Genomic DNA, 26,525 nt, shown 5'->3' with positions numbered 1-26,525 from the left:
TGCTTTTAAAGAACACATGGACACCCTGTTTCTTTCCAGATGCCATCTCCCTCAGCAGCCCAGGACAACTTCAACCACCTCAGGATCTTCCTGAGCACTGGGGTCATGGGTACTACTGCACCTAGATGGGGTACCAGGTGCATAGCAGTGAACTGATTGAACAAGTCCCCCTCCTGGGGATTTGTGTCGTACAATGTTTCAATACTGTCCTTCATTCTACTCTTATACATTTTTCAGATTAATACTTACAAACCTGTAAATGTGAAATCTTCAGATGACCTGTAAAGTATGCTTTAGGTAGCTAGTGAGTATCCTTCTGCAGTGTATGAAGATATTCATAAGCAGCCACTAAGTACATTCCTTCAGAAGGGATCTCTCCCTTCCCTCCCTCTCTCACCCTCCTAAGCTCCTCTCCTAGAGAGACGCTCCTGCCTCTACCTCCACAGTGCTGGAAGTATGTGACAATTTCCAATTCTAAAGAAGACACAAAGAAAAGGACTATTTCATGTACTTTTTTGTTGCTGAGAGAAGGTTTGACTTTGAACTCCCTATATAGACAAGAGTAGCTTCAAATTTGCAATCCTCCTGCCTTGGCCTCCCAAGTTGCTGAGACTTACAGGTGTATATCACTTTGCTTGGCTTTTATATACCGTTGGGAGATATAAAATGATGGATGTATAATCTTTAAAAGGTAAGCTGCCATTATTAAAAATAGTATTATGCATCTCCTTTAATATAGTAATTTCAATTCCACTAAAACATTTTCTAACTATGAACAAATGAAAGAGCATTCACTACAGCACTGTTTAGGGGAAGGCAGGCTTGGTAACACATGACTTCAGTCTCAGCACTCAGGAGGCAGAGGAAGTGGATCTCTATGAGCTCAAGGCCATCCTGATCTACACAGCACTTTCAACAACAGCCATGGCATCATATAGAAACTGTCTTAAACAAGACAAAACAAAAATGACAAGAAAGGCTACGATGCTATTAAAAATAAAGTAGCCAAAGACAAAGAAGTCAGACCTGTACAAACAAGGAGAATTTCTACACTCTTACCTGTTTGACTGCTTGCACTCCTAAGAGTTATGCTACCTGAGTAATTAAAACCAACAAAGGCTGGCAAGAAGCCTCAGCAAGTAAAGGTACTTATGAGGCAAGTCTGGAGACCTGAGGTCAACGACCAGGGCCTACATAAATGTGGAAGGAGAAAAGTGACACCACAAACCTGCCCTCGACTTCCACATGTGTGCTGTAGCCCCACTCTCCCAAACACACTAATAACTTTAAGTATACTTTTTAAAAAAAAAAAAAAAGAAAAGATAAATATCACTCTCTTATACCTTTTGTGTTCACGTTAATAAACATTCTTGAAATAATTATCTATGAATTAGCCACATTAAATATGGGCTCAAATTTACCTAAAATAGAAACTAATTTATGTAACTACACAGTAGTATATATAAGTTATATGTGTCAAAATATGAGAAATTATTGACATGGAAATGTAACAGAGATCAAGGTGTGTGTGTGTGTGTATTTCAAAAGTTTTAAATAAAATATACTTTTTTAAAACTATCGCCAGAATGTTTCGATTTTAGTTCCTGGATATTAGTATTATTAGAGTCTCACCTGCAAAGTCTTTCACATTCACATTTGCCCCTAAACTAATTAACTCTTTGACTTGTTTCACATCTCCTCGAATAGCTGCCATGTGTAAAGGAGTTTCACCACGTTCATTTCTTTTATTAATTTTATCTTTTTGTCGAGATGATGAACTGGGAGTTTTCTTCTGGGCTGGTGTTGCTTGTGATGGATGACTTGGTGTGGAATCTGTAAGAAAGAAGACAGTTCAGAAATGTTCCAAATCACCTATGAACCACATCAACTAACAGCATGGCACAGTAACCCTATGGGTACAGTAGCTACATACATATTTTGGCAGTAACCAACTGCTCTCTAATTGGACTTAAGACCTGATCAACAAGAAGGAAACCTTGTTCAGTACTGGAAACCTAGCTAACTAATTAATGCCAATGTAATTATGATTACTGGAGGAGAATCTACAACCACTAATTTACTAAACCAGTATAATCCCTAATAACAATCTATAAACATTTGTCCTTAAGCCCACAGACAAGTGTAGTTTCTATCCTTATCAAGGAAACTTCTCTTTGCAACAGACCTCTACAGAAAACCACGACCAATGAAAAGGCAGAGTTGAGGAGCCCAGTCCTAGTGAATACATGCACACAGAACACTGCCATCCCTTAGGCCCAGGGAGCATGAGGAAGAGTGGGCAGAAGTTCAAGGGCTTTGTTGTGAGATTTGTTTCCTGGTATCATTGGAAGCTATGCCTTAAAGTTCTCAGCAACACAGCTGCCTAGCTGTGAGCTAAACAAGGAACATACAATAATACCAACAAACATGCCCAGCTGGATGGAAATCAGACCCCGAGGCCTCAACCCCACAAAAAGAACTATAGGCAACTGAGTAAAGCTAGAAGTGGTGGCCTTCCTCGGGGAAGAGCACACCTTTTGGTTGTCCAGTGTCAACCTTGAAAAAATATGTACAAGTAACATTATGTAAACTAAATGGGTCTATTTGGGAAAATGCATGCACAAGCAAAACAACTGCTGAAGCAGCCATGAATTTGAAGAACTGCAGGGAGGCTTTAAGGGAAGGGTTAAGAGGAAGGGGAAAGGAAAAATGTAATTAAAGTACAATCTCAAAACAATAACAAAAATACAAAGAGAAAAGTTGTAAAAGATTTTGTATATTTAAAGAGCTCTTAATGATAATGTAACAATTTCTTGGAACACAGGGTATACCTTCTTAAGCTAATAGTCTAAAAACTGCCTGGTACTGGTGGCACACACCATTAACCCAGCACAGGCAGGTGGATCTCTGTGAGTTCGAGGCCAGACTGGTCTACATAGTTAGTAGTACTAGGACAACAAGGGCTACATAAACAAACTCTGTCTTGAAAAACAAAAAACAAAACAAAAAATTGAGATATATTGGCAACACCACCCAAATAGACATCTTTCCTCAGTATTACTAAATATAAGAAATGTTTTTTCTGTCAATTCATGAAGTTGGCTTAAAATGATAATAGAGTGTCAGATATACTTGTTTCCTTAATGAATAATTTGATGAATTAACATGTATTTTTTCTGGGTATGTTACAATATATTAAAACACAGATGAAAACACACTGAAGGCTGGTGTTCACAGCACTGACCAAAAGCACCGGAGTTCTTTTCTGCTATTATGCACAAATTCAACTCATTTTATTATGAGAACTAAGTCAAAGATCTGTAAGAAACAAAGGCAGTTAAGAGAGAGATTTGTCAGAATCATGCTTTGCTATGACTAACATCTTTAACACTTGTTATTCTTTTAAACTGTGTGTAGTGCGTGAGTAGACTCCCTCTGAGCCCACAGGAGTCAGAGCCCTGGAGCTGGAGTTATCGATGTTGTAAGCCACCCAGCCCTCTACAAGGGCACTGTGTGCTCCCACTGCCAAGCCATCTCAACAGCCCAATTCACAGCTTTTTATTTTTGATAGCTTGCATATCAAAAAACAAAGCTCTATACCCTCACCCCACCAATTTCAGAACCACTAGGTAAAAAAAAAAAATGGTTTCTTAGGCAATTACTTTAAAAAATGTACAAGTACTTAAAATAAACTAACTAGTGTTCTCAGAAGTGGAAAGAAAATCTATGGAATGTAACTTTCCATAATCTATCTTGCAAGACAGCACAGCTAGCACTTCAAAGCATCATCCTCCTTTCATACACAAGAAAATTTAAAGGTTTACTTTTTAGATTTCAAATACAGTGTCTCACCAATAATTCTCTATTTAGTTATTTCTAAAACATACCCTCAAGAAAAAGAGCTTCACCTTATTCAGCACCAAATCTCAACTGCTTACAAGACTTCCCAGTATACACTGGGAACTCAAGAAATGTGCTGAGTGAATTTTATAACCATGATAGTCACACTGTTTAACAAGATGAGCTTGTTGGCTTGCTTATGGACTAAAAGGCTATCAAATGGGTAAAACTATAAGCCCTAAGCTCTGAGCACATATGCACGATAGCTAACAATTTATAATTTCATAAGCTTTCCACTCTGGTCCTAGACCTACTAAGAAAGAAAGCTGACTACTAATTATCCTTAGATGAAAAGAACCACTTGTGGATGAATACGTATGGTCATATTCACACTGAACAAACACACAAACACTCTAGTAGCAGCAGCAGCAACAACAAAAGACACATCTAGTGCTTGGCCTGGTGGTGGAGACCTGTGATATGAGTCACTCAGCTGACTGATGAGGCATGAGAACTGCCAGTTAAAGACCTGGCTTGGCCATGAAGTTCAAGTTCAGCATGGAAAATTTAGTGAGACCCTGTCTCAAAAAAAGAAAAACAAGCCTGAGGATGTAGCTGACTTAGCAAACACAGGGAAAATAAGACAAAGCTTATCTGTATGTTTATGCCTAGAAGCCCCTGAAGCATAGGTTTGAGACTCTCTAGCAGTGATGGGTTGGCTATGGTAGGATAGACACTGAGGATGAGAAAAGGCTTTCCTCTTCAGAGAACCATATAATGTTTCAGCATGTTTTTCATTTGTCCAATCTTTATCAAGTTAATGACAAACAATCAATTTTGGGACAATGAGATATCTCAGCAACTAATAGTGCTTGCCAACAAACCTAACAATCTAAGTTCAATCCCAGGTCTTACATGGCAGAAGGAGGAAACCAATCCCACAAGTTGACATCTGATCACATATACTCATGCATGTGCATATATACACACATAGATAAATAAATGTTCAAATACCTATATTAAAGAGCACAAGGTCTCAAATAGCAGATATAAAGGTTAAAAAGCCAAAAGATAGTGAGAATAATCAAAGAATATTTTATTTATATAAACTAGTGCTAGAGAGAGCTCAGTGACTGATCTTGCATAGGACTTGGGTTTAGATCCCAACCCACACTTGCAGCTCCCAACAGTCTGTAACTGAAGTTCCAGAGAATCTGACACCCTCTTCTAATCTCAACATGCTCCTATATGCATGTGGTATACTCAAATACTCAGGCACACAAACATACTCAGGTGCACGTGCACACACACGCACACACACACTCATAAAAAAATAATCTTCTAAAAAAATTTTTAATTTTATTTTAAAAGTTAAGAACTTAATTTTATTTTTTAAAAAAATTACCTAGGATCCTACTTACAAATACTTCAGTTTCAGATCACATATTTTATTTAACAACCACTTACTTAATGCCCAGTAAACAATATAGAAGATTCTTGCTCGTACAGATCTTGTAATCCAATGACGGATACAATAATAAAACATCGTGCATACAATGAGAAAATTAAAAATTGATGTTATGAATAGTGTTGATTAAATTCAATAAAGGATAAAAATTCAAACTAGTAAAAAAGAATTGTTAAAGACAAAGTTACTCTAGCCCTAGGCGAGCTGAGAAGACACAGTAACTCCATGGCTGTGGATGTCAATCACCTGGGCTATTGTCCCTTGCTGTCATCTGCATTAGGAGCGCCATCTGCTTTCGTTCAGAGAGTGGGTAACCAAAAAGAATGCTGACTGGGGTGGATTTCTTAGTTCCAGCTTCTTTTTTTGTTTTCTTCTTTTCTGGACCTTCTTTCTCTGCAATGATTAATAAATATGTAAGAATCTAAAACAAATGTAAGTATTCAAGACAACCTTTGTGACAGATGGCATGCACACGGATAATGTATGTTAACTAGTGGAAGCCAGACAAAACTGCTAAACATACATAAGCAGTATTTTCTCTGAAAGATTGAGAAAAATATATTCTTGATTCTACTGTTAGAAAATTTTACTAGTAATATTTTAGTTTTAACTATGTGCTTTCTTAAAGTATGATGTCTTTAACAATTCAAATAGTCCTAAATACAGCTAGCTGGTCCTTGATATCTCTAAGGGCTGTTTCTGGGACTTCCTAAGGATAATAAAACCTGCAACTGCTCAAGTCTCTCAGGAAAAATGATTCAGGATTTGTAAACAACCTGTGTGACTCCTCCCATATATTTTGAATTATGTACAAATCACTTATAACATAAAATATTATGTTAATTTTATGAAATAGTTGTTATACTACATTGTTAAGGGAATAATGAAAATTAAAAAAAAAAAAATCTGTAGTTTTTTTTTCCCTGAGTATTTTTATCTATGATCAACTGAATCTGGGGACAAGAAGACAACTGTATTATTATCTTTAAATTATCTCTTTCACACCATATCTAGTATTGTTGCTAATCCTCCATACCAATGAGCCTTACAATTATCTCCCTGATCCTAGCAATGACTTATACAATCTTGCAAGAGGCTGAGCATTTAAAGTCTCACCACACAGAACAATTACTGAAGAAAAGCCACCATCAATGCACTGTAACAACTAGACAGCTGAACGTGGAATGATACCAATCAAAGCTAACTATGAACAAACTAAAGATCTGGCTTGGCATTAACCATGCCCTGTAAAGATACAAAAACTCCCGCAACCTTCTCCAAGAGATTAAAGCCACCAGAAAGGTCCTATTTAGCGGTTTGGAAACCCACAGCTACTCAGTAAGTATGCCCATTTACGTTGGGGGAGCTCAGTCTGCACTGAATGGTACAAGTAGGACATACTTTTTCTTTTAGGAATTCACCTGAATTTATTCAGACATGGAACAATACCACGAATGAATATGAGTGAATCAAAGGTCTGGTTATATTTTAGATATCTATTTCTGGGATTTAAAATTCAGGTTTAGAGGTACCCAAAAAAGAAACTATAAAAACTATTAATAAAAATTGAAATTAGCAAAAATGAAATAGAAGTAAATCTAACAAGTTTTAAGAAATCAACTAAAATACAATATCAAAAAACACAAGAAGTGACTGGTCCAGTGTACCATCTCCAGTTAATTAGAAGAAGTTGGTATCCTAATGCTCTAGAAAATGAGGTCTTAATACTTTAAACTTTGTTGCTCACAAATGATTCAAATAATTCTGTGAACTCCTAACATGTCTGTCTGTTGAATATCTGATTTTTCCAACAAAACCAAACGTTTCAAGACTTACTCAAAAACAAAAAAAAAAAAAAATCAACCTTTTCACTGTCTTCATTCATTTTTATCATCTCTGCACTATCATTAATAATGAAGTGATTTCATATTATTATACAGACTTAAAGATGTCTCTGGAGAACACTTTTTTTTTCCCCTGAAATATAGACTCTTTCTGGTAATAAGTCCCTGTAGATCATTGTTTTCTAATGTTTAGAAAAAAAAAAAAAACTACTGTTGTTATTAATGGCTTTTCATCTGATAACAATTTTTAAATATAGTGAATGTATTTCTCTTCTAGAATCAAAATATTTAGTATTACAAACATTAATAGAGTTGAGAAAATGTTTCCAAGATAAGAGGTACAATCTGGCACAAGAGTACACCCTAACCAATACTTTCCTTCTGTGGTTCTGAAACAGGTCCTTGCTTTGTAGCTGAGGCTGGCCTCAAACTGTCAAAAGATAGTTCATGCCAGACATGCACCCCTTTAATCCCAGCACCTGGGGGGTAGAGGCAGGTAGACTTCTCTATGTTCAAGGCCAGCCAGAGCTACACAGTGAGACCCTTGCTCCTCCTCCTGACACACAAAAAAAGAAAAATAACATTTTAAAGTGTATCTACCTGGGCTATAGAAAAGACAGACTAAGCAAATGAATACATATGTAACTACTTCAAAAAAGACAAGTTGGATCTAAATACACAACATTCTTACACTTTCATTCAATATAAACTTTTTCTGAATTAGTACCATAATCATCTTTCTGAATTTACATTTTACATGAACTAGGAAAAGAAAGTTAACTGAACAGCAGCTGGTGTAAACAGCAAAATTTGAGATAATTAGATTTTTTTTTTAATTGTTAAGTATTAGACTGCTATATTTCAAAGCTTATTTTGAGTTTTGTGCGGTTTTGGTTGTTGTTTGTTTTGGAGCAGGCACACTGTAGCAGGATTAGCAGGGCTCCCTGTACAGCCAGCATCTCCAATCTGCATTCCTCTGACCTTCATCTGCCAAGGGCTGAGGCTTACAGTGTGCCTCATTGTAAACATTTGCCATATTGTAAAATTTAAAGTAATCACTTAGACTATGTGGGGTCTATCCTGTGAAATACCAGCCTGGCCGTTTAGTAACTAAAACACATGTTCTAAACATGTGTTTAAACTAAAACAAGACATTGTTCTAATAGGCCAAAAATTAAAACAGGGATACTAATAAATATAATCACTTAGCACTGTCTAACACAAATCTAAAGTTCCACTTAGTCTCTAGAGATTTTTAAAAACAATCTGAGAAGTCTACTTAATACTAATCAAAATTAAAACTGAATTTTTTTTTACATCAAATCCATCTTTCTCTCCTGTACTCTTTAACACTCGCAACTTCAGAAACAGAGTTCCCATCTTATATTCTAGAAAAGTAGTGCTTTCCCCTTTTCCTGCCATATTAAACACAACACTCAATACTATCATTTTTCACATAAGTAAGCATAGAGTGTTACTGGAAGAAGAGACAGAACTTCTTGGGAAGATATTTCCCAGCAAAGTCAATGGAGTTGGAAGGGAACACATGAACTCAACTGCATTCAGTATTTATGCTACAGTTCTAGGGGTAGGGGCGTCAAGCCCAGGTGAACGTCTGAGCCTTATTTAGCAGTGCCAGGCAGACCACGGACTACTTTGTCATGTTTGGGTTGGGTTGGGCTTAGTGCTTAGCAGTCTTCTTTTGGAAAGGCACACTAATTCCACAGCAAACAATGTTATCAGATGGAACTGCTGGCGTCTCTCATCAATGATAGTGTTAAGGATGAATTAGTTGTTCACTACTGCAGATAGCCCCATGATTTACAAGGTAAGTAAAACAGATATTAGAAACAGAAGTTTGGTTGGTTGGTTTATTTATTTATTTGTTTATTTATTTATTTGGTTTTTTCGAGACAGGGTTTCTCTGTGTAGTCCTGGCTGTCCTGGACTCACTCTGTAGACCAGGCTGGCCTCGAACTCAGAAATCCACCTGCCTCTGCCTCCCAAGTGCTGGGATTAAAGGCGTGCACCACCACTGCCCAGCATTATTTTCAATTTCTATAGCTAAGTAGTATATGCTATTAACTAGGCAGAAATACCCAGGGACTATACAAGATTTTTATTTAAGTAAGTTCAGAGATAAAAAGACTAATTTTAAGAAAAAAGAAAAAAATCAAACAAAATAAGAAACACTAGTCTTGCCAAGTGCAGTGGTGTATACCTTAAAACCCAGCATTCAGGAGGCAGAAGCAGGCAGATCTCTGTGAGTTTGAGGTCAGCTGGGTCTACAAGGAGTTCTAAGCTACCAGGGCTATACAGTGATACCTCACCCCCAAAACAAATAACTGGTTTTACTTTTTACTGTAAAATGAGGTAATTATGAGTCCCAAACAACTGGAGCTATTACCAATTGTAGATATTCTAACACAGAAGTTAGTAGGGGCATCTGTCTAAGTGACCTGATATTTAATCTACTTATGGTTAAATTCTACCCAAGAAGCAAAATCAATAAACACTAAAGAATTCAGTGGATAAAATTTTTAAATATGCATATTAAAGAAGAAATAACATGACTAAACAAGTAACAAAACACTTTTTTATGAAAACTGGTGTACTTGTGAACAATTTATAAAAAGGCAAACCAAAGGGCTCAGGCACCCGCTCTCAGGAAGAAGTCTACTGAGCAATGCCACATGGAAGAGCAACTTGCATATTGTTTTTTTACATAAAAGGTATTCTCACACTGTTCCATTCAAAACCCAAGTGGAGTTTACGACAACCCTACTATGTTCAGAGACAGCATGTCCTGGATATGCTGGGCATCTCACTCAAAACAGAAGCTGAAAATTTTGGTGAATTCATATAGTTCATTTAATTTAGCAAACATGTATAAGCTGGTTTAAAAATAAACATGACAGAACCCACTGGCTGAACAGGAACACCTGATGATCTAATTACCTGAGTATGTCCTGTAAGAAGATATAAGTCTCTCCCCCCAATTTTCACTTGTATGTCCTGGGTCTGAATCTACAGAATGAAAAGAGACAGGAGAAAAGGAAAAAGCACACGGAGGGAAATGCAGAGTTCAACATAGCAACATCTCTGATAGACCACCAGTTAGTCAGGCAATGATATGTCACTGGCTTTACTTCAAAAGTACTATTTGGGAAAAACAAAAGACATTAAAATACAGGTTTGGCCAATATATAATATTTCAATTTCCTAAATAGAGTACCTTGAAGTTTAGAAATGCAGCCATATAGTTTTTATAACACCTCGATATTGCTTATTATTATAGTTCTTTAAATGCTATTTTTAACTCTGTCAATAATGTTAAGAGACAGTGTTCTTATTAGAATTTGCCCTACTAAGGGCAACTTTGCCAAATAGTTGAATTTGCCAAAATAAGTTGAATCAAACATATTTTCTAAGAGGGCCAAAACGATTCCCACGACAGAAGAGCATCTATGCGTGTCAGTACCCCAGACCACAGACTGTTGTAGACTGTACTTATTCCAAGTGATATGGATTACTTCAGCATTTACTACTAAAGACAGAGCTCATCCAGCATCATCACCCTACAACCGAGTCCGGAGCACGGGTCTCTGCTTAGCAAACAGTAACAGCAACAGAGGACTCTGATGAAACATCCAGAGCAGGTGGTTTTGTTCTTCTTCTTCTTCTTTTTTTTTTTTTTTTTTTTTATTTTACTGTTCTGTGGGGCAGGGGGGTGTTCACTTTGTCGGTGTACATATAATGTATTTTATCAGAATCACTATTATACATATTATTAATGACTTTAGTTAAATATGACTTATCATATGTTTGGAAAAAAAACAAATTAGATAACAATCCAAAATAAAACCTATACACATGAAATAAATAAATGTGAAAACTTTAAATGTAAAATTCTTAAGTTTAGTAATGAGAAGGTTCATTCATGAAAAGGGGATTGTTGACAAAATAACTTTTAGATTAAATGAAATGCAAGCTGGTGAGCTGACTGAATGACAAGACTGTCCAGCAACACACATATTTCAAATCAAATACATTAAATTGAACACGTACAAAAATTTCATAAAAATTACTGGACATTTCATATAAAAGTAAGCAGAAAGTTTTAAATAGCTTCTATACATGGAAATGTAAAAAAGAAAAAAGAATGGCAACCAATAAATTATGTAGCTGAACTGAACAGCTTATTGAAAGCAGTTTATATTATTCGAACAGATTAACACAATGGCTCAAATGGACTTTCAAGTATATTTACTAATAAAATTAAGTGTTAATAGTTTAACCAATTACCTAATCTTCTTTTGTAAGCATCCAATCTGCTCTGACCCCATATGCTGTTTGGCTTCATTTGTTTATTTAATAATTTTGATACAAGGTCTCACCACATAGCTCTGGAACAATGACCTGGAACTCATTATACAGACTAGGCTGTCCTTTTAACTCAAAAATCCACCTGTTTCATCCTCCCAAGTGCAGGGATTAAAGGAACACCTCGCTGAAATTTTTATGAGTAAACATCAAGAAAGACACAGCACTTAATCCATAATAACCAACATCAAGTGGCTTGCAATCATCCATAACTCAAGTTTCTGGGGATCCAACACCCTTTTCCTGGCCTTTGCAGGCACTGTATGAATGTGGTATACAGACAAAAATGCAATCAAAACAACCATACACATAAAATAATAATAAAATGTAATTAGAAATGAACAAATAAACACCAAAGGTATAAGTTGAAAAATAGCTCCATGGTCGAGGCCAGTCTTGCAATGTGCAAGGCCTCTACCATGAGTGCAAATTTAGTCTCTAGCACTCTGAAACAGAAAAACCCTCAAAATGACTATATTTTAAAACGAGGGCATGGTGGCACAAATTTATAATCCCAGTACACAGGGAGCAGAAATGGGGGTCACCACAAATGTGAGGTCAGTCTGGTAAGCATTTGAGCTCTAAGCCAGCTAGAACTGAATGAGAAACTGTCCCAGCAAATATAATCAAGATCACAAAGGTGATTACACTTACAAAGTACCTGCTATGTATTATCTTAATGTAGCTATTTTAACTATAATGTGAAGTAATTCTCTCTCCCTGCCATCTTTTAAATAAAAAAAATTGTTAGCACACTGTACTAGCTAGTTTGCTGTCAACTTGATACACTCTAGAGTCATCAGAAAGGAAGGATCAGAAAGTGCTTCTGTAAGATCTGGATGTAGGGCATTTTCTTAATTAGTGATTGATAGGCAAGGCCATCCCTGGGCTGATGATCCTGGGTTCTATAAGAAAAAAAGGCTGAACAATGAGGAACAAGCCACTAAGCAGCACCCCTCCATGGCCTTTGCATCAGCTCCTGCCTCCAGGTTCCTGTCCTGATGTCCTCCAATGATGAACTATAATGTAGAAGTGTAGGCCAAATAAACCCTTTCCTCCCAACGTTGCTTTTGGTCGTGGTATTTTGCCATAGCAACAGAAACCCTAACTAGGATACACACAAAGTAATTTTTTTGTTTTGGGGGTTTCTGTTTTGTTTGCAAGTCTCACTGTATAGACCAGGGTGGCCTCAAATCCACTGAGATCTGCCTGCTGCTGCTCTGCCTCCAGGGTGTTGGAATTAAAGGAGAGTGCCACCAGAGCTGGCCTACAGCAATGGGTTTTTACTGAATTTCTGTATATGTACAAGTAATGGCGTGCTTTGCTCATATTCATACTCGGTCGTCTTCTCCAGGCCGTCCTGTCCCTCCCTTATTTGTTCCCCATGAGCCTATGATTCTCCCCTACTACTCTTATGTTACAGAAACATGTATGTGTGTATTTAAAATCTGTATCTATAGATGAAAGAAAATGGATGCTTCATCTCTCTCTTCTCACCCTGTTATGTCCCCTTCCCCCTCCTTTTAGATCCTTTCTTTGCCCAAAACAGTTGTCCTTCTGCTTTCATGTCTCATTCATATATATATATGTATATGTATATATGTATATATATATATATACATACATATATAGATACATACATACAAACAGACACACACACAGTTTACCTCTCTTTGTTTTGGGGGGGGGTTGTTTGTTTGTTTTGGTTTTGGTTTTTGGAGACAGGGTTTCTCTGAGTAGCCCTGGCTGTCCTGAAACTCACTCTGTAGACCAGGCTGGTCTCGAACTCAGAAATCCGCCTGCCTCTACCTCCCAAGTGCTGGGATTAAAGGTGTGCACCACCACTGCCCGGCCAGTTTACCTATCTTGTAAAACATGTTATTATTCTTTTTACACGTCTGAGCCACATTGTGGTAAATCCTTTAATAACATCTACAGCCTCAGCAAAGTTGAATTTCTAAGGCTGCCTGACAGAGAAGAGCTTCTTTTACAAAATTTAACATGCTCTATAACTGCTACCATAACCTCTGAGACCATACTGTGCCTGTTTAGATTTCCTTGAATCACACTACCTTAAATACCAAGAGAAAACACTATAGTGGCAGAGAAAGTATGTTTACTAAGAGGAGACAAATATTTTTAAAAGGGGGTATTTCTAGCTATTGGAGGCTTCTTAGCTAGGTGATTATCTCAGAGAAGAAACATGAAGAATCAGAAGTGCCTCCCTCTTTTAATGAAGAAGTGATTCAGAATATAACAAAGTAGAGTCTACAAAGTCTATTCACAATTAAACAACTGAATGTTTTGTTTAGATGTCAAGAGACAGATGCCTTCAAGGAGTCTCCAGGCAGTTGTTCAATATGCTGACATAAGGTGCTACAACTTTCCTTAGATGCCACGAGACTGAAACAAGTTGTATTACTGCATGACTGATAATGAATGAGTAAAGTTGACTTATTAGAAACTTTTAATACTGCCAGTCATGGTGGCTTATGCCTTTAATCTCAACAACCAGGAAGAAGACGAAAAATAGATCACTATGAGTTCAGGGTCAACTTAGTCTACATGACAGAATTCCAGGCTGGCCAGAACTATGTAGTAAGATTCTGTCTCAAAACAAATAAATGAATTTTTAATAATTATTAAAGATAAATATTTCCAACAGTTGATTATACTTTATAAATAGTGATAATTACTATAAAAGTTGTCTACCCTATATTCATGTTATCAGTTATATTAGGAATAGCCCAATCATGATCAAAATGACAAACTACCATAAGAAGCTTTTGGCCTTAATAATCTTAAAGTTCAAGTTAATAATGTTAAACTGCAAGTTCAGTACACTAATCAATGTTAGTAAGGTACAAGTTTCTCTCCCTCCCCCCCTTCTCTCTCTCTCTCTCTCTTTCTCTTTTGAGACAGGTTCTCTTTACTTAAGAACAAAGTTCATGTATGAACTTTTCTGCTAAAGGAGGCAGAAAAGACAGATTAAGAAGAATTTAGTTCCATCTCACATAACTGAGTTTTGTCAACTCTGGACTTACTATACCTGGTCTTCTTGTCGTGGAAAGAGGACTCTGCAGTGAAGAGTACTGGCTGCTCTTCTAGAGGGCCTCCCTCCTCACCAGAAGCAAGAATCATTGAGTCTGGGGACTCTGATCTCTGATCTAATTCTTAGATAGTTTTAAGGTTGCTCTTCAGAGGGGAAAACATTAGCAGTAAAAGCACAGTAAAGAAAAACTCTTTCTGTCCGATAGAGACAAACACTCTAGCTGACTAAGGGACTACCCCCATAGGAAAGCAGGCTCACCTTAAGGCATGCTAAAGACAGGTCTTGATGTTCAGGTGGGTTAACACTTAGAAAGGTACATTTTCCTTTTTTCCTGTCTCTTCTTTCAGATGCTGGTCAGAGTAAGTGTACTTTTTCTGGTTCTCTGGGCTTTTTTCTCTGTTTATGAAGCCCTCACTATGTGGCTGCTTGTCCACCCTATGTTTGACCTCCATGCTGGCTTTCTTCCCCATCTTTCCTCCACTCCCTTCCTCCCAACAGCTGCTGAGATCATAGCTGGAGTGGCCTGGTGGAGATATTCTTTTAAACTTTAATACCATTGCCCTCAACCTTAAAAGAAAACTCAGGTGGGAAACAACTGAAGAAGACACCTAACAATGACCTCTGGCCTCTACAAGCACTTGTACACATGTGCCTTTGGTGTGTACACACACACACACACACACACACAAAAGTGCCCATGCTCACTGTGGTGGTTTGAGTGAGAATGGCCCCATAGGCTTATAGATTTGAATAGGGAGCAGCACTATTTGAAAGAATTAGGAGGTGTGTCCTTGTTGAAGGAAGTGTCCTTGTTGAAGGAAGTATGTCATTAGGGGTAGGTTCTGGGGAGTTTCAAAAGCTCATTACAAACTCTCTCTTCCTGAGACTTGCAAATCTAGATGCACAATTCTCAGCTATTTCTCCAGCACCATGTCTGCCAATATGCTTCCATGCTTCAATTAAACCTCTGAAACTGTAAGCCAGCCCCAATTAAATGCTTTCTTTTATAAGAGCTGCTATGGTCATAGTGTCTCTTCCCAGAAGCACAACACAGACTTAGACCTCCAACATACACCCATGGCACATATGTGGAAGACAAAGGACTACTTTTGGAGAGTCAGTTCTTTCCTTCCACCATGTAGGTCCCAGTAGTTCTAACCTAGGTCACAGGTTTGGTGGCTAGCACCCTGACACACATCTGGCAGCCCCTGATATGCTTGAGTTTTGAGAATAAAAGAACTATGAAGTAAGCCATTAGACTCATTTGGGGGAATGCTACATATTTTGATGTCATCCATGAATCAAAAATGTCTAAACTTCTTTGCTGTAACCAAAGAGTAACAAAAAAGCAACATCTTTTTCTAATACACATGAAATCTTAATAATGCTTGTTTTACTAAGCAATTTTCATTACTGAAATGAACCCCAAAACTAAGTTCCGAATGCACTAAGAGATTTTTAATAAATATCCAGAATAAGGAAATTGGTTTTTTTTTTTTTTTTTTGTCTCATTACAAACCACAGTTTGGATAATAAACAGATGTACTTTTGCCACCATGATAAAACTGGAATAGTATTTCTCTATGAACCAAATATCAAAAGGAGGGGTAGACAGAAAAGCAAAAAGAAATCACAGTTATAAATATAGTGAGTTTATTAGAAGATAAATTATTCTACCTGTGTCTGAATCTCGCTCTTCATTTCTTGATGGGCTGACTGTAAAAGGCAGTTTACGTTTCATGGATGATTTCTCTCTCATTTCCTTGCCCATATCACCTCGGTCAATTTTTGAAGTTTTGCTGTAAGATGCAATCTTGTCTTTACTCTATTTTTTTTTTAAAAAAAAAAATCAAACATAAAGTAGTATCAATATTAGCTAAACAGTATGGTATTTTAAATTCTCTTTATTATTTGGAATAGAGCAATGGTTCAGAAATCAAGAGCAGTTGTTGCTCTTGTAGAGCACCTGGGCTGTTTCCCAGTATCCACACAGCATCTCTGAACCGTGTGTTATCTTGTTTCTAGGACCCAATGTCCTCTTCTGACCTACATGGGCATGCACACAGTGGTGCATACCTGTGTACATTTAAGAGTATATATGCATATATATGCAAGAAGACAAAACACCTATATTTTGTTTTAAATTTAGATTTTTTAAAATCCTGTTAAGGAATTTTAAAATATAAAAATACATTATAATTCATTAATGAATTTAATGTGTTAAATACAGAGATTCAATAATTAAATGTCGTTTGTGCTAGCTAGCTTTGCATCAACTTTAAGTAAGTTAGAACCATCTAAAAGGAGGGAACCTCAACTTCCGTAAGATCTGGCTATAGGACATTTTCTTAATTGATAATTAATGTGGGAATGTCCAGCCCATGATGGGTGGTGAAATCCCTGGTCTGGTGGTACTGAGTTCTGTAAGAAAGCAGGTTGAGCATGCTTCCTTATAGTCGTGAGGAGTAAGCCAGTAAGCAGCACCCCTCCATGGCCTCTGCATCAGCTCCTGCCTCCTGCCCTGCATGATTTTGATGGTAAACTGTAATACAGAACTGTAAGTGAAAGACACTCTTTTCCTCCCCAGGTTGTTTTTTGCCAAGATGTTTCATCACAGAAATAGAAATTCTGATTAGGATATCCCTCAACCCTCTGCTTTTTTTTTTTAAGGCAAGGCTTCATTATGTAGCCCAGACTGGCCCCAAACTCACAGTCATCCTCCTACTGCAGCCTCCGAAATACTAAGATGACAGGTGTGAGCTATGACATCTGGCCTAATTATAGCGTTTTTCCCAAGCTATCGCACATTCTTCCACTTTAAGAACAGAAATTTTAAGTAATACTACACACATTCTTCCACTTTAATAACAGAAATTTTAAATAATACTATAATATCTTGAATATAACAAAATCATCTATCTAAATATAACTAGACATATTACAATGAATTAAACACATAAAGAAGAGAGAGAAGGGGAAGGGAGATGAAGGGAAGGAAAAAAGAAGGGGAAGGGAGAGAAACCAGAGAGTAAGAGAGAAAAGAAAGCAATAATCATTGGAACTGAGCTTAAATATAAGTCAAGAGAATAATAAAATTACAAAAAGACTATTATTTCTAATCAATTGCTAAACTACTTCTAATAGATTATTTAATTACTTCTAATGAAGTACTATAGACTACTATTTCTAATCAAATAATAACCCGAGAGCCTAGAATAATGTACAATTTTCATAGAAACATGCATCATGGAAAACTAGGTAAGGAAGCTTAGTACAGTGGCACACACCTCTAATGCTAGCACTCGGGAGGTAGAGGCAGGTGGACAGGACATTGGAGTTCAGGACCGGCCTGGTCCACAGTGCTCCAAGACAGCCAGTGCAACACACAACATAGAGGTCCTGTCTTACAACAACAATGCCACAACAAAGCAGAATGAGAAGGAGAGACAGACTGTATCCATCTGACCACACAAGACAGGAAATCTATGGTCCAAGATTTGTCTCAGCAGGTGACTGCTGTCACTGGGGCTGACGGCCCATATGTGGCAGAAGGAAAGAAGTGATCCACAAGTTGTCCTCTGACTTTCACACAGTGACAACCATGCATACTGAGAAATGTTCTCAACAACAACAAAAGAAAAGATGGCACCCTTCACATGATTTTTACAAGAATCTTCTCAAAAAAATTCAAGGAACAGGTATTTCCTGTTCTATATAAACAATATAACAACATAAAAATAAAATGAGGATCTATCCAATGCATTTTACAGGTCTAAAATAAATCTGATATTTAACAAGCCCAAGACAGAAAAATATAGATTGGAAAATATAAAAATCTTAAGGTTTTTTTTTTTTTTTTGGTTTTTTGAGACAGGGTTTCTCTGTGTAGCCCTGGCTGTCCTGGAACTCACTCTGTAGACCAGGCTGGCCTGGAACTCAGAAATCCGCCTGCCTCTGCCTCCCAAGTGCTGGGATTTAAAATCTTAAGTTTTTCAAATCAAATTTAATGTCATTAGAAAATAACATTCTGGGAGGGGAGGGCTGGAGAGATGGCTCAGTGGTTAAGAGCACTGTCTGCTCTTCCAGGGGTCCTGAGTTCAATTCCTAGCAACCACATGATGGCTCACAACCAACTGTAATGGGATCCAATGCCCTCTTCTGGTGTGTCTGAAGACAGTGTGCTCATATACATAAAATAAATAAATCTTAAACAAAACAAAACAGAACAAAAAAAGCCCTCTGGCTAGGCATGGTGTTGTTTGCCTTTGATTCCAGCCCTTGGGAGGCAGAGGTAGGGAGATCTCTGATTTCTAGGAGTTCTAGGCTCTGATCTACAGAGCAAGTTCCAGGACAGAGAAACCCTGTCCTGAAAAACAAAACAAAGCAAAGCAAAGCAAAGCATTCTGGGGCTGGAGAGACAGACAGCTCAGCAGTTACGAGCATGCACTATAGCTTTTCCAGAAGGCCCTAGTTTAATTTCTTAAACTCACATGTGGCAGCTTGTAACTGCCTGTAATTCCAGCTCCAGGCTATCTAACACCCATTTCTGGCCTCCAAGGACACCTCCACACATACACAAACACGCATACATTCACAAAAATAAAAAATTTAAATATTTTTTATAATTAACAAAACATAATTTACCCAGACAATGCAAAGGTAGTCAGTCCATTATTAGAAAAACTCTAATTAGCTGTTAAAAGCAGGTACTGCTTGCTCTTGGAAAAAACCTGGGTTTGGCTCCTAACTGCCTGTACCCTCAGCTCTAGGAGATCTAGGACTGCCATTCCTAGACTCCAGGGCACCAACATTCACATGTGCATTTACACGTGTGAATTATCAGTGCAACCTGATACCTAGGTTACACTGTTTTAGTAATTACTAAGAAGCCGGACGGTGGCGCACGCCTTTAATCCCAGCACTTGGGAGGCAGAGGCAGGCAGATTTCTGCGTTCGAGGCCAGCCTGGTCTACAGAGTGAGTTCCAGGACAGCCAGGACTACACAGAGAAACCCTGTCTCGAAAAACCAAAACAACAACAACAAAAAAAGTAATTACTAAGAATATTAAGTTAGGAGTCTTTTGTGTGGTACCTTTCTTCCATATGGTCTCTCCACCATACTGCTGTCACTGTCAGAATTTTCACTCTGAACTGGTTTTGTGAACCCAGATTTGGGCATTTTATAGCTGTTCAGCTAGCTACTTCTTTTATCAGTCTTCTCATCCTGGATCTGTAAGAACAGATATACAAGTGTTATTTGTATATGCGTACAATACAATTTAATGTTCATGTGCCACAATTAATACAATTAGATTTCTTGGTTTCTATTATTTTTTTCCAGAAAAGACAACCTATGTTATCACTTATCAATTTGAGTTTTTATTAAAGTTCTTGTTTGTCTACTCAGCTTGTCAATGGGAAAAGACTGACTTCAGTTTCTCCATCTCTGAACTGCTACTGTCTACAACTTTCTACAAATCCATAGCAGCAGCAGAGGAGAGTAGTGGTAAAGGGTCCTCACTCCAACATGGATCCAGAGGTGGGAGCTTCAAACAGGCTTCTCCTTGGACTCAAACAACCCGATACATGTCATCTCTGAGTAGTTTCCTTCCTTCCCTGCACTCAGTCATCTTGTGACTTTAGCAAGCTGTTTGCTCATGTACTCGTGCTGGGCTACAACGATCACTTTAGACATAGTTTTCTTTCTCTCCTACTCTGCAAGCTATGTTCAACAAGGGCCTTCTCAGAAGCTTACGCTTATAACACACTTGGACTTGAGAAATGCAGCAAAAATTCTCAGGAAGTTTCACATATAAAAGAGGAAGCTGTGAGTCTAAACTGTTTTGTTCGCTGATGACCTAATGGCCACCTGTAGCTATTTAAATAAATAAAAATTAGACAAAAGTTACAGTAGCTATTACATAAACAATATAGGTATACATTTACATTCTTCTGGAAAAGCTTCACTATACAGCACTGACTTAGATTAATGTTCCTGGCCAAGAAGAGAATTACACAACAGATTGAGAAATTCAATGACTGACAAACTTACTTTCAACTCTATCATGCAATAAATTTCCATTGAGTATCACAAGTCTTAAGTAACCTGCCATTTCAGTGCCAATGTGAACTAAAAAACTCCAAACACTTTGGTAGTATTAGTAGTCTGCTAAACTCTCCAAATTGTTTGTCATATTGGTGCTTAAAATTTTATTCAGTTTTGATAAGGAGTAAAGGGGTAAAAATACCTTCAATTAATTGTTTATTTGGTTTTGATAAGGGGGAGGGGTAAAAATACCTTCAATGAATTGAACTATCAAAAATATAGTAAATGGATCTGTATAGACCCAATTAAAATATAGCTGGTTCCTGACCCAATCAATGTAAATTACAATCACTAGAGTAACCATCATACAAGCTATAGTATAAAAAACAGAAATTAAAAAAACATACTAGGGCTGGAGAGATGGCTCAGTGGTTAAGAGCACTGACTGCTCTTCCAGAGGTCCTGAGTTCAATTCCCAGCAACCACATGGTGGCTCAAAACCATCTGTAATGGGATCCAATGCCCTCTTCTGGAGTGTCTGAAGATATCGACAGTGTACTCATATAAAAAAATAAATAAATTGATTTTTTTATATAAAAAAAAGGAGCATACTAGATAATTAAAGTGGAGTATTACTCAAACAAAACATATGTCATTAGGGCTGGTTGGATGGCTCAGCAGGTACAGGCATGGGCAGTCAAGCCTGACAATCCGGGGAACCCATATGTGGTGGTAGAGAACTACTGCACAAGCTGCCCTCGGGACTCTACATGCATGCTGCAGTACACATGGACACACATGTACACGAACACACCACCAGCCAGCCCTTCATATACAAGCATGCATGTAAGCATGCACACAAATGAGTTGTTTTTTTTTTTTTTTTAAATGCCAGTAAAAGCAGCTGGGGATGTAGATTACAGTTACAGCCTAGCATATATTAGGTTCTGCAACTCAACCATACCAAACCAAAACAACAACAAAAAATTAGTTCACAGTTCAGATCTTTCCTTTTATAGAAAATGAAACAAAGTTGAAGAAAATAAGAAACTTTCCATGGGTGTTTCAGCATTATACATAAGAATCAGACTCTGTCTTGGGGCCATTCAAGTGCTTAGGTACTATCATATAAACAGAGGCATTTAAAATCAAGAGCTTCAGCAGAGCTGGCTATTAGTAATGCTTACAGACTTAAGAGTCACAAGTCATAGAAAAATAGAAAATTTCCAATTCCATATCAAAACTAAGCTGCTTAATAACAGACATCAACATAGTGAGACTATGTAGACAAAACATTATCTCTTTTGTAGATGGAATCAAGTCATTAGTGACCTAAAAAAGTATCATGAGTATTTTTTGAAAAACAATTCCAGGGCATTAATGTTATATTAAAGAAATGTGTGTCAGAAACGTTTACATATTTTTAAAAGACCTTTACTTACAAAACATTAGCAGAGACATAAGGAAAATCATAATACATTCCAAAAATATTAAATGTTTGATATAGTAAAGATTTAATATAAATCATAGCCACTAGAATAACCAGCAAACTACACAAAGAGATATAAAAAGCACACTATATAATTATAATGAATAGTTTAAGATATACAAATAACCCAATAAAAGGCAGAAAAAGAAAGACTCAGAAATGCAATATTGAGGTTAAATAAGAAACCAGGGCTGGCCATGTAGCCTAGCAGATGAAGGTGCTTGCCGCCAAGCCTAGTAGCATCCTGAGATTGATTCACAGAACCCACAGAGCAGAGAGAAATAACTCCTAAAAGTTATTTTGACTTCCACATGTGCACTGTGTGGTATGGGTGTGCACATCCATATACATATACACAATAAAAAGATTAAATTAAACAAATCTAATAGGCAACAAACTAAAAGATTTAGTTCATGATCTCAATCTCCCAGTCAAATGGTAGGTGTACTGGCTGGCTTTGTGTGTCAAGTTGACACAAGTTCAGAGTCATCAGAGAGGAAAGACCTTCAACTGAGAAAATGCCTCCATGAGATCCAGCTGTAGGGAATTTTCTCAATTAGTATTCAATAGGGACAGGCTCTGCCCATGGTGGGTGGTGCCATCTCTGGATTCTGTAAGAAAGCAGGCTAAGTCAAGGGATGCAAGCCAGTAAGCAGTACCCTCCACAGCCTCTGCATCAGCTCCTGCCTCCAGGTTCCCGTCCAGCCGTTCTCCAATGATAGATTATGATCTGGAAGTGTAAGCCAAATTAACCCTTTCCTCCCCAACTTGCTTTTTGCTCACAGTGTTTTGTCCCAGCAATAAAAATCCTAAGATAACAGACTAGAAGAATGGGTTAAAGACAAAATCTTCCTAATTCATTGCTTGTAAAAAACACAACTCACTAGAAAAGGAGTGTGCTATCTTAAGTGAAATACAAAAAATGTACTCTAAGTGAATGGAGCTATAAAACAGAGGCGCCACCATTCTAATCTGACAAATACAGACTTCAAACCAGAGCTAATAACAAGAGATAAACAAGGTCACTTTACACTGATTAACAAACAATCCATCAACGATAGGAGAGAATGTTCCGGGAAAGAAACTGTTGGCAAAGACTGATAAAGACAGCAGTGCTGTGGAGAGGTTGCAGGCCCAGGAGTTAGTTACCTTACTCTGGGCTAGCTTGAATAGCCATTCATTCCTTACTCTTTCCTCTGTCAGAATAAGATCTTGTGATGTAATAGATTTTAAAAAACCTTTGAGAATCTATGAATTTGACAGACTGCTACCTTCCACCAACACAAAAACTAAGCATGTCACCAGATGACACCGAAGGCTTATAGCAAAGCTTCCCCCATCATGCTATAAACATCTCTTTGACATACCTACTAATGTATTTTAAACTTGCCTGGATTTATGGCTTTCTTTAGCTTATAAAATGATGAAATTGCTTCTATATGTTAGAACAATATTGTTCTTACAGAGGAAGACTTAAGTTCAGTTCCTAGCACCCATGTTGAGTGGCTCAAAACTTTCCTGTACCTCCAGCTTCAGGAGATCCAACACCTCTGACCTTCACAGGCACTTGAGTGTACATAAACACACATATACATATACATATACATATACATATACATATACATATACATATACATATACATATACATATACATATACATATAATTTTAGGGGAAAAAAAAACCCTTGAGCTCAGGATTCAGTGGAAGATTTCAACAGACCTTCAAAGAACACCAGTGCTTTCCAGCTTTTCCACAGAACAGAAAATGAAGCAACACCACTGAACTCTTTCTACAAAGTCAGTATAATCCTGTTACCCAAACCAGATGAAGACAGTATAAAACAATCTCTCTGATGAAAAAAAAATGTGCAAAAACAAAAAAACCTTGCAAACCAATTTCAATGAAAAAAAGATTGTCTTCCTTGAGTACAGCCCTGATGAACTGACTTCAATCCCTGGATCATGGGTAGGAGAGAACCAATACCCAAGAGTTAGTCTAAAAAGCCTCAAGTGCTGGCCCATGCCTTTAATTCTATCACTCAGGAGGCAGAGGGATCTCTTTGAGTTTGAGGCCAGGATGGCAGACAAAGACAGCTCAGGGCTTACACAGAGAAACCCTGTCTTAAAAAACTAAAAATAGTTAATCTTCCTCAAAATGTGCTGTTGCTCATGAATACTTGTGTACACACACAGAGACACATTGTAGGTCCCCAGAATGTCACCCTACATTTTTTTTAGATTTACATGAGTGTTTTGCCAGCATGTTGTGTCTGTAAACCACATCTATGACTAGTGCTGGTGCCTTCTTCTGCTGAGGTCAGAAGAAGGTGTCAAATCCCCTGGAGCTGAAGTTCTGGGTGGTTGGGAGCTAGAAATGAGTGCTAGACACTGAGCCTGAATCATCTAAAAGAGCAACACGTTTTGAACCACTATCCAGCTCTTCAGTGTCAACAATTTAAATGAAAAAATAGCAATCACAATGATAAAGTGAGCATCATTCCAGAGATCCAAATTTAGCATACAAAAATCAGTAATGTTAATACATCATATAGATTTCAAGGACAGAAATCACATGGGTAGATACAGAAAAAGCTTTTGACAAAATCCAAAAAGTCCTAAAGAAACTAGTAGAAGGACACTGAAAAGCCAATCAATCAGCTGTAAGTAGCAAGAGCAAGGATGGAGCAGTGTTGGACATACCACATTTGCTGACCTCAGACACACTAGTCTAAGTGTATCAACAGTAAGTAACACACAAAACCAGGCATGTACACTATGTAACAGAAAATGAACAAGCCCAAGCACATACAGGCACTTGGTTTTCAACAAGGATATCAAAAAGACACACTGGGATTGTGTGACAAAAACAAACAGCCTCTTCAACAAATGGTCCCCAGAATGTCACCCTACATATACCAGTTCCAGATGAGCTGAAGACCTCATGTAAGACTTGAAACTGTTAGAGCATATACATCAAGATAAAGGCACCAGCCAGGCACAGTGGTGCATCCTTTAATCCTAGCAACACTCAGGAAGACGAGACAGGCAGGGATCTCTCAAAGACCAGCAATTCCAGTCCAGCTGAGACTGTGAAGTAAGACTTTGTCTAAAAACAAACAAACAAACAAACAAAACAAAACAAAACAAAACAAAAAACCCCAAAAGATAATGACACACACAAAATCTTTCTGAGGACAATATCACAAGTAATAACTGATAAATGAGTTTGCATAATATTAAAACCTGCACAGCAAAAAAAAAAAAAAATTAGTAGAGGAACAGTCATTCAACAAAAAGATAAAAGTATAACCGCCAGAGTGCAGGGAGTGAAGAAAGCAGTAAGCTCAGTGACAGCTGCACTTCAGGTTCTAGTAACAAAGTTTTTAAAATGAATTAAAATTGTTTAAAGAAGCAATTAGCATTTATCCACTGTATTTACTCTATTTAGTAAAAATAATTAAACAAGAGGCCAGAGAAGAGGCTCAGTAGTTAAGAGCATACACCATTCTTCCAGAAAACCCAATGATTTCCAGTATCCATCCATGCTAGGCCATTCAAACTCATGTAAAATTCTAGTTTCAGGGTGATCCAATGCCCCTGGCTTCTGTGGGGATTTATACTCATGTGCATGTCTCCACTCTGACAAAAACATACAATTAAAGATAAAATCTTTCTATGTATACATATATAGTTTAATTGGAAAAATTTCCAACTATTCTTTGGAGGTAAGTTCCTTTTGCTGAAAATATCACACTCTTTGGACACAGGACCCAAGGGACCTAAGCTGGATCTGACCTGAAAGTCATGTCCCAGAGGACTATTTCTCATGGTACTAGAAGGTGCCATGTCAAGGGAGGGAGGCAACAGAACCAGCATGGTATAATAACTATAGGGGTGCAGTAGTGACATGCATACCTTGGTAAAAACCAATAGCTTTCTACTTGGACATGAGACCTCCTCAACAAGAGGGAAACATCTGGTGCTGAAAACCTAGCCAACTACCCAGAATTGCTGAAGTCATGGATCTTGGAGTAAAAGTTACACCTGCCACTTTACCAAACACCATGATAGATAACTAAAATCTAAATATTTATCCTTACAGCCATTCATAAATGAAGTTCTCAGCCCTCGGCAAAGAAACTTCTGTTTGCAACAAAGACCACTATAGAAAACACAACCATTCAAAATGTAGAACAAGAGATTGTGTAATGCTCAATCTCAGCTGATAAGACTGCACAAATCATGCACCTAAGGCTCAGAGATCACAGTAGAAGAGCAAAGACTGTAAGGCCCAAAGGAACGGGAAGTTTGCCCTGAGAGTGCATCTCCTAAAAATGCCAGAGGCCAGGCGTGGTGGCAGTTCAAGGACAGCCAGGGCTGTTACATAAAGAAAACCTGTCTA

At 37.6% G+C, this 26,525-nt stretch overlaps 1 protein-coding gene across 5 annotated transcripts in view; it reads right to left on the bottom strand.

Annotated features, from left to right (window-relative positions):
• Positions 1-26,525, bottom strand: part of Ankrd12 (ankyrin repeat domain 12) — a 96,610-nt gene that overhangs the window by 55,328 nt on the left and 14,757 nt on the right. For 2 of the 5 annotated variants that reach the window (XM_034484137.2, XM_034484138.2), the window contains exons 2-6: positions 19,680-19,817; positions 16,265-16,412; positions 10,111-10,179; positions 5,555-5,701; positions 1,633-1,833 (exon numbers count right to left, since the gene is read on the bottom strand). In XM_034484137.2, the coding sequence (XP_034340028.1) occupies positions 1,633-1,833; positions 5,555-5,701; positions 10,111-10,179; positions 16,265-16,412; positions 19,680-19,766 (652 nt within the window). In that variant the 5' untranslated portion in view covers positions 19,767-19,817. Of the gene's footprint in view, positions 1-1,632; positions 1,834-5,554; positions 5,702-10,110; positions 10,180-16,264; positions 16,413-19,679; positions 19,818-26,525 lie in introns of those variants that run through there. The other 3 variants (XM_076917581.1, XM_034484140.2, XM_076917582.1) reach the window with 3 other exon arrangements.

This window comes from Arvicanthis niloticus, chromosome 21, assembly GCF_011762505.2.
Source record: "Arvicanthis niloticus isolate mArvNil1 chromosome 21, mArvNil1.pat.X, whole genome shotgun sequence".
Classification (NCBI taxonomy): domain Eukaryota; kingdom Metazoa; phylum Chordata; class Mammalia; order Rodentia; family Muridae; genus Arvicanthis; species Arvicanthis niloticus.
Note: the sequence above shows the minus strand (reverse complement) of the source record. Positions and strands in the feature narration are given on the sequence as shown.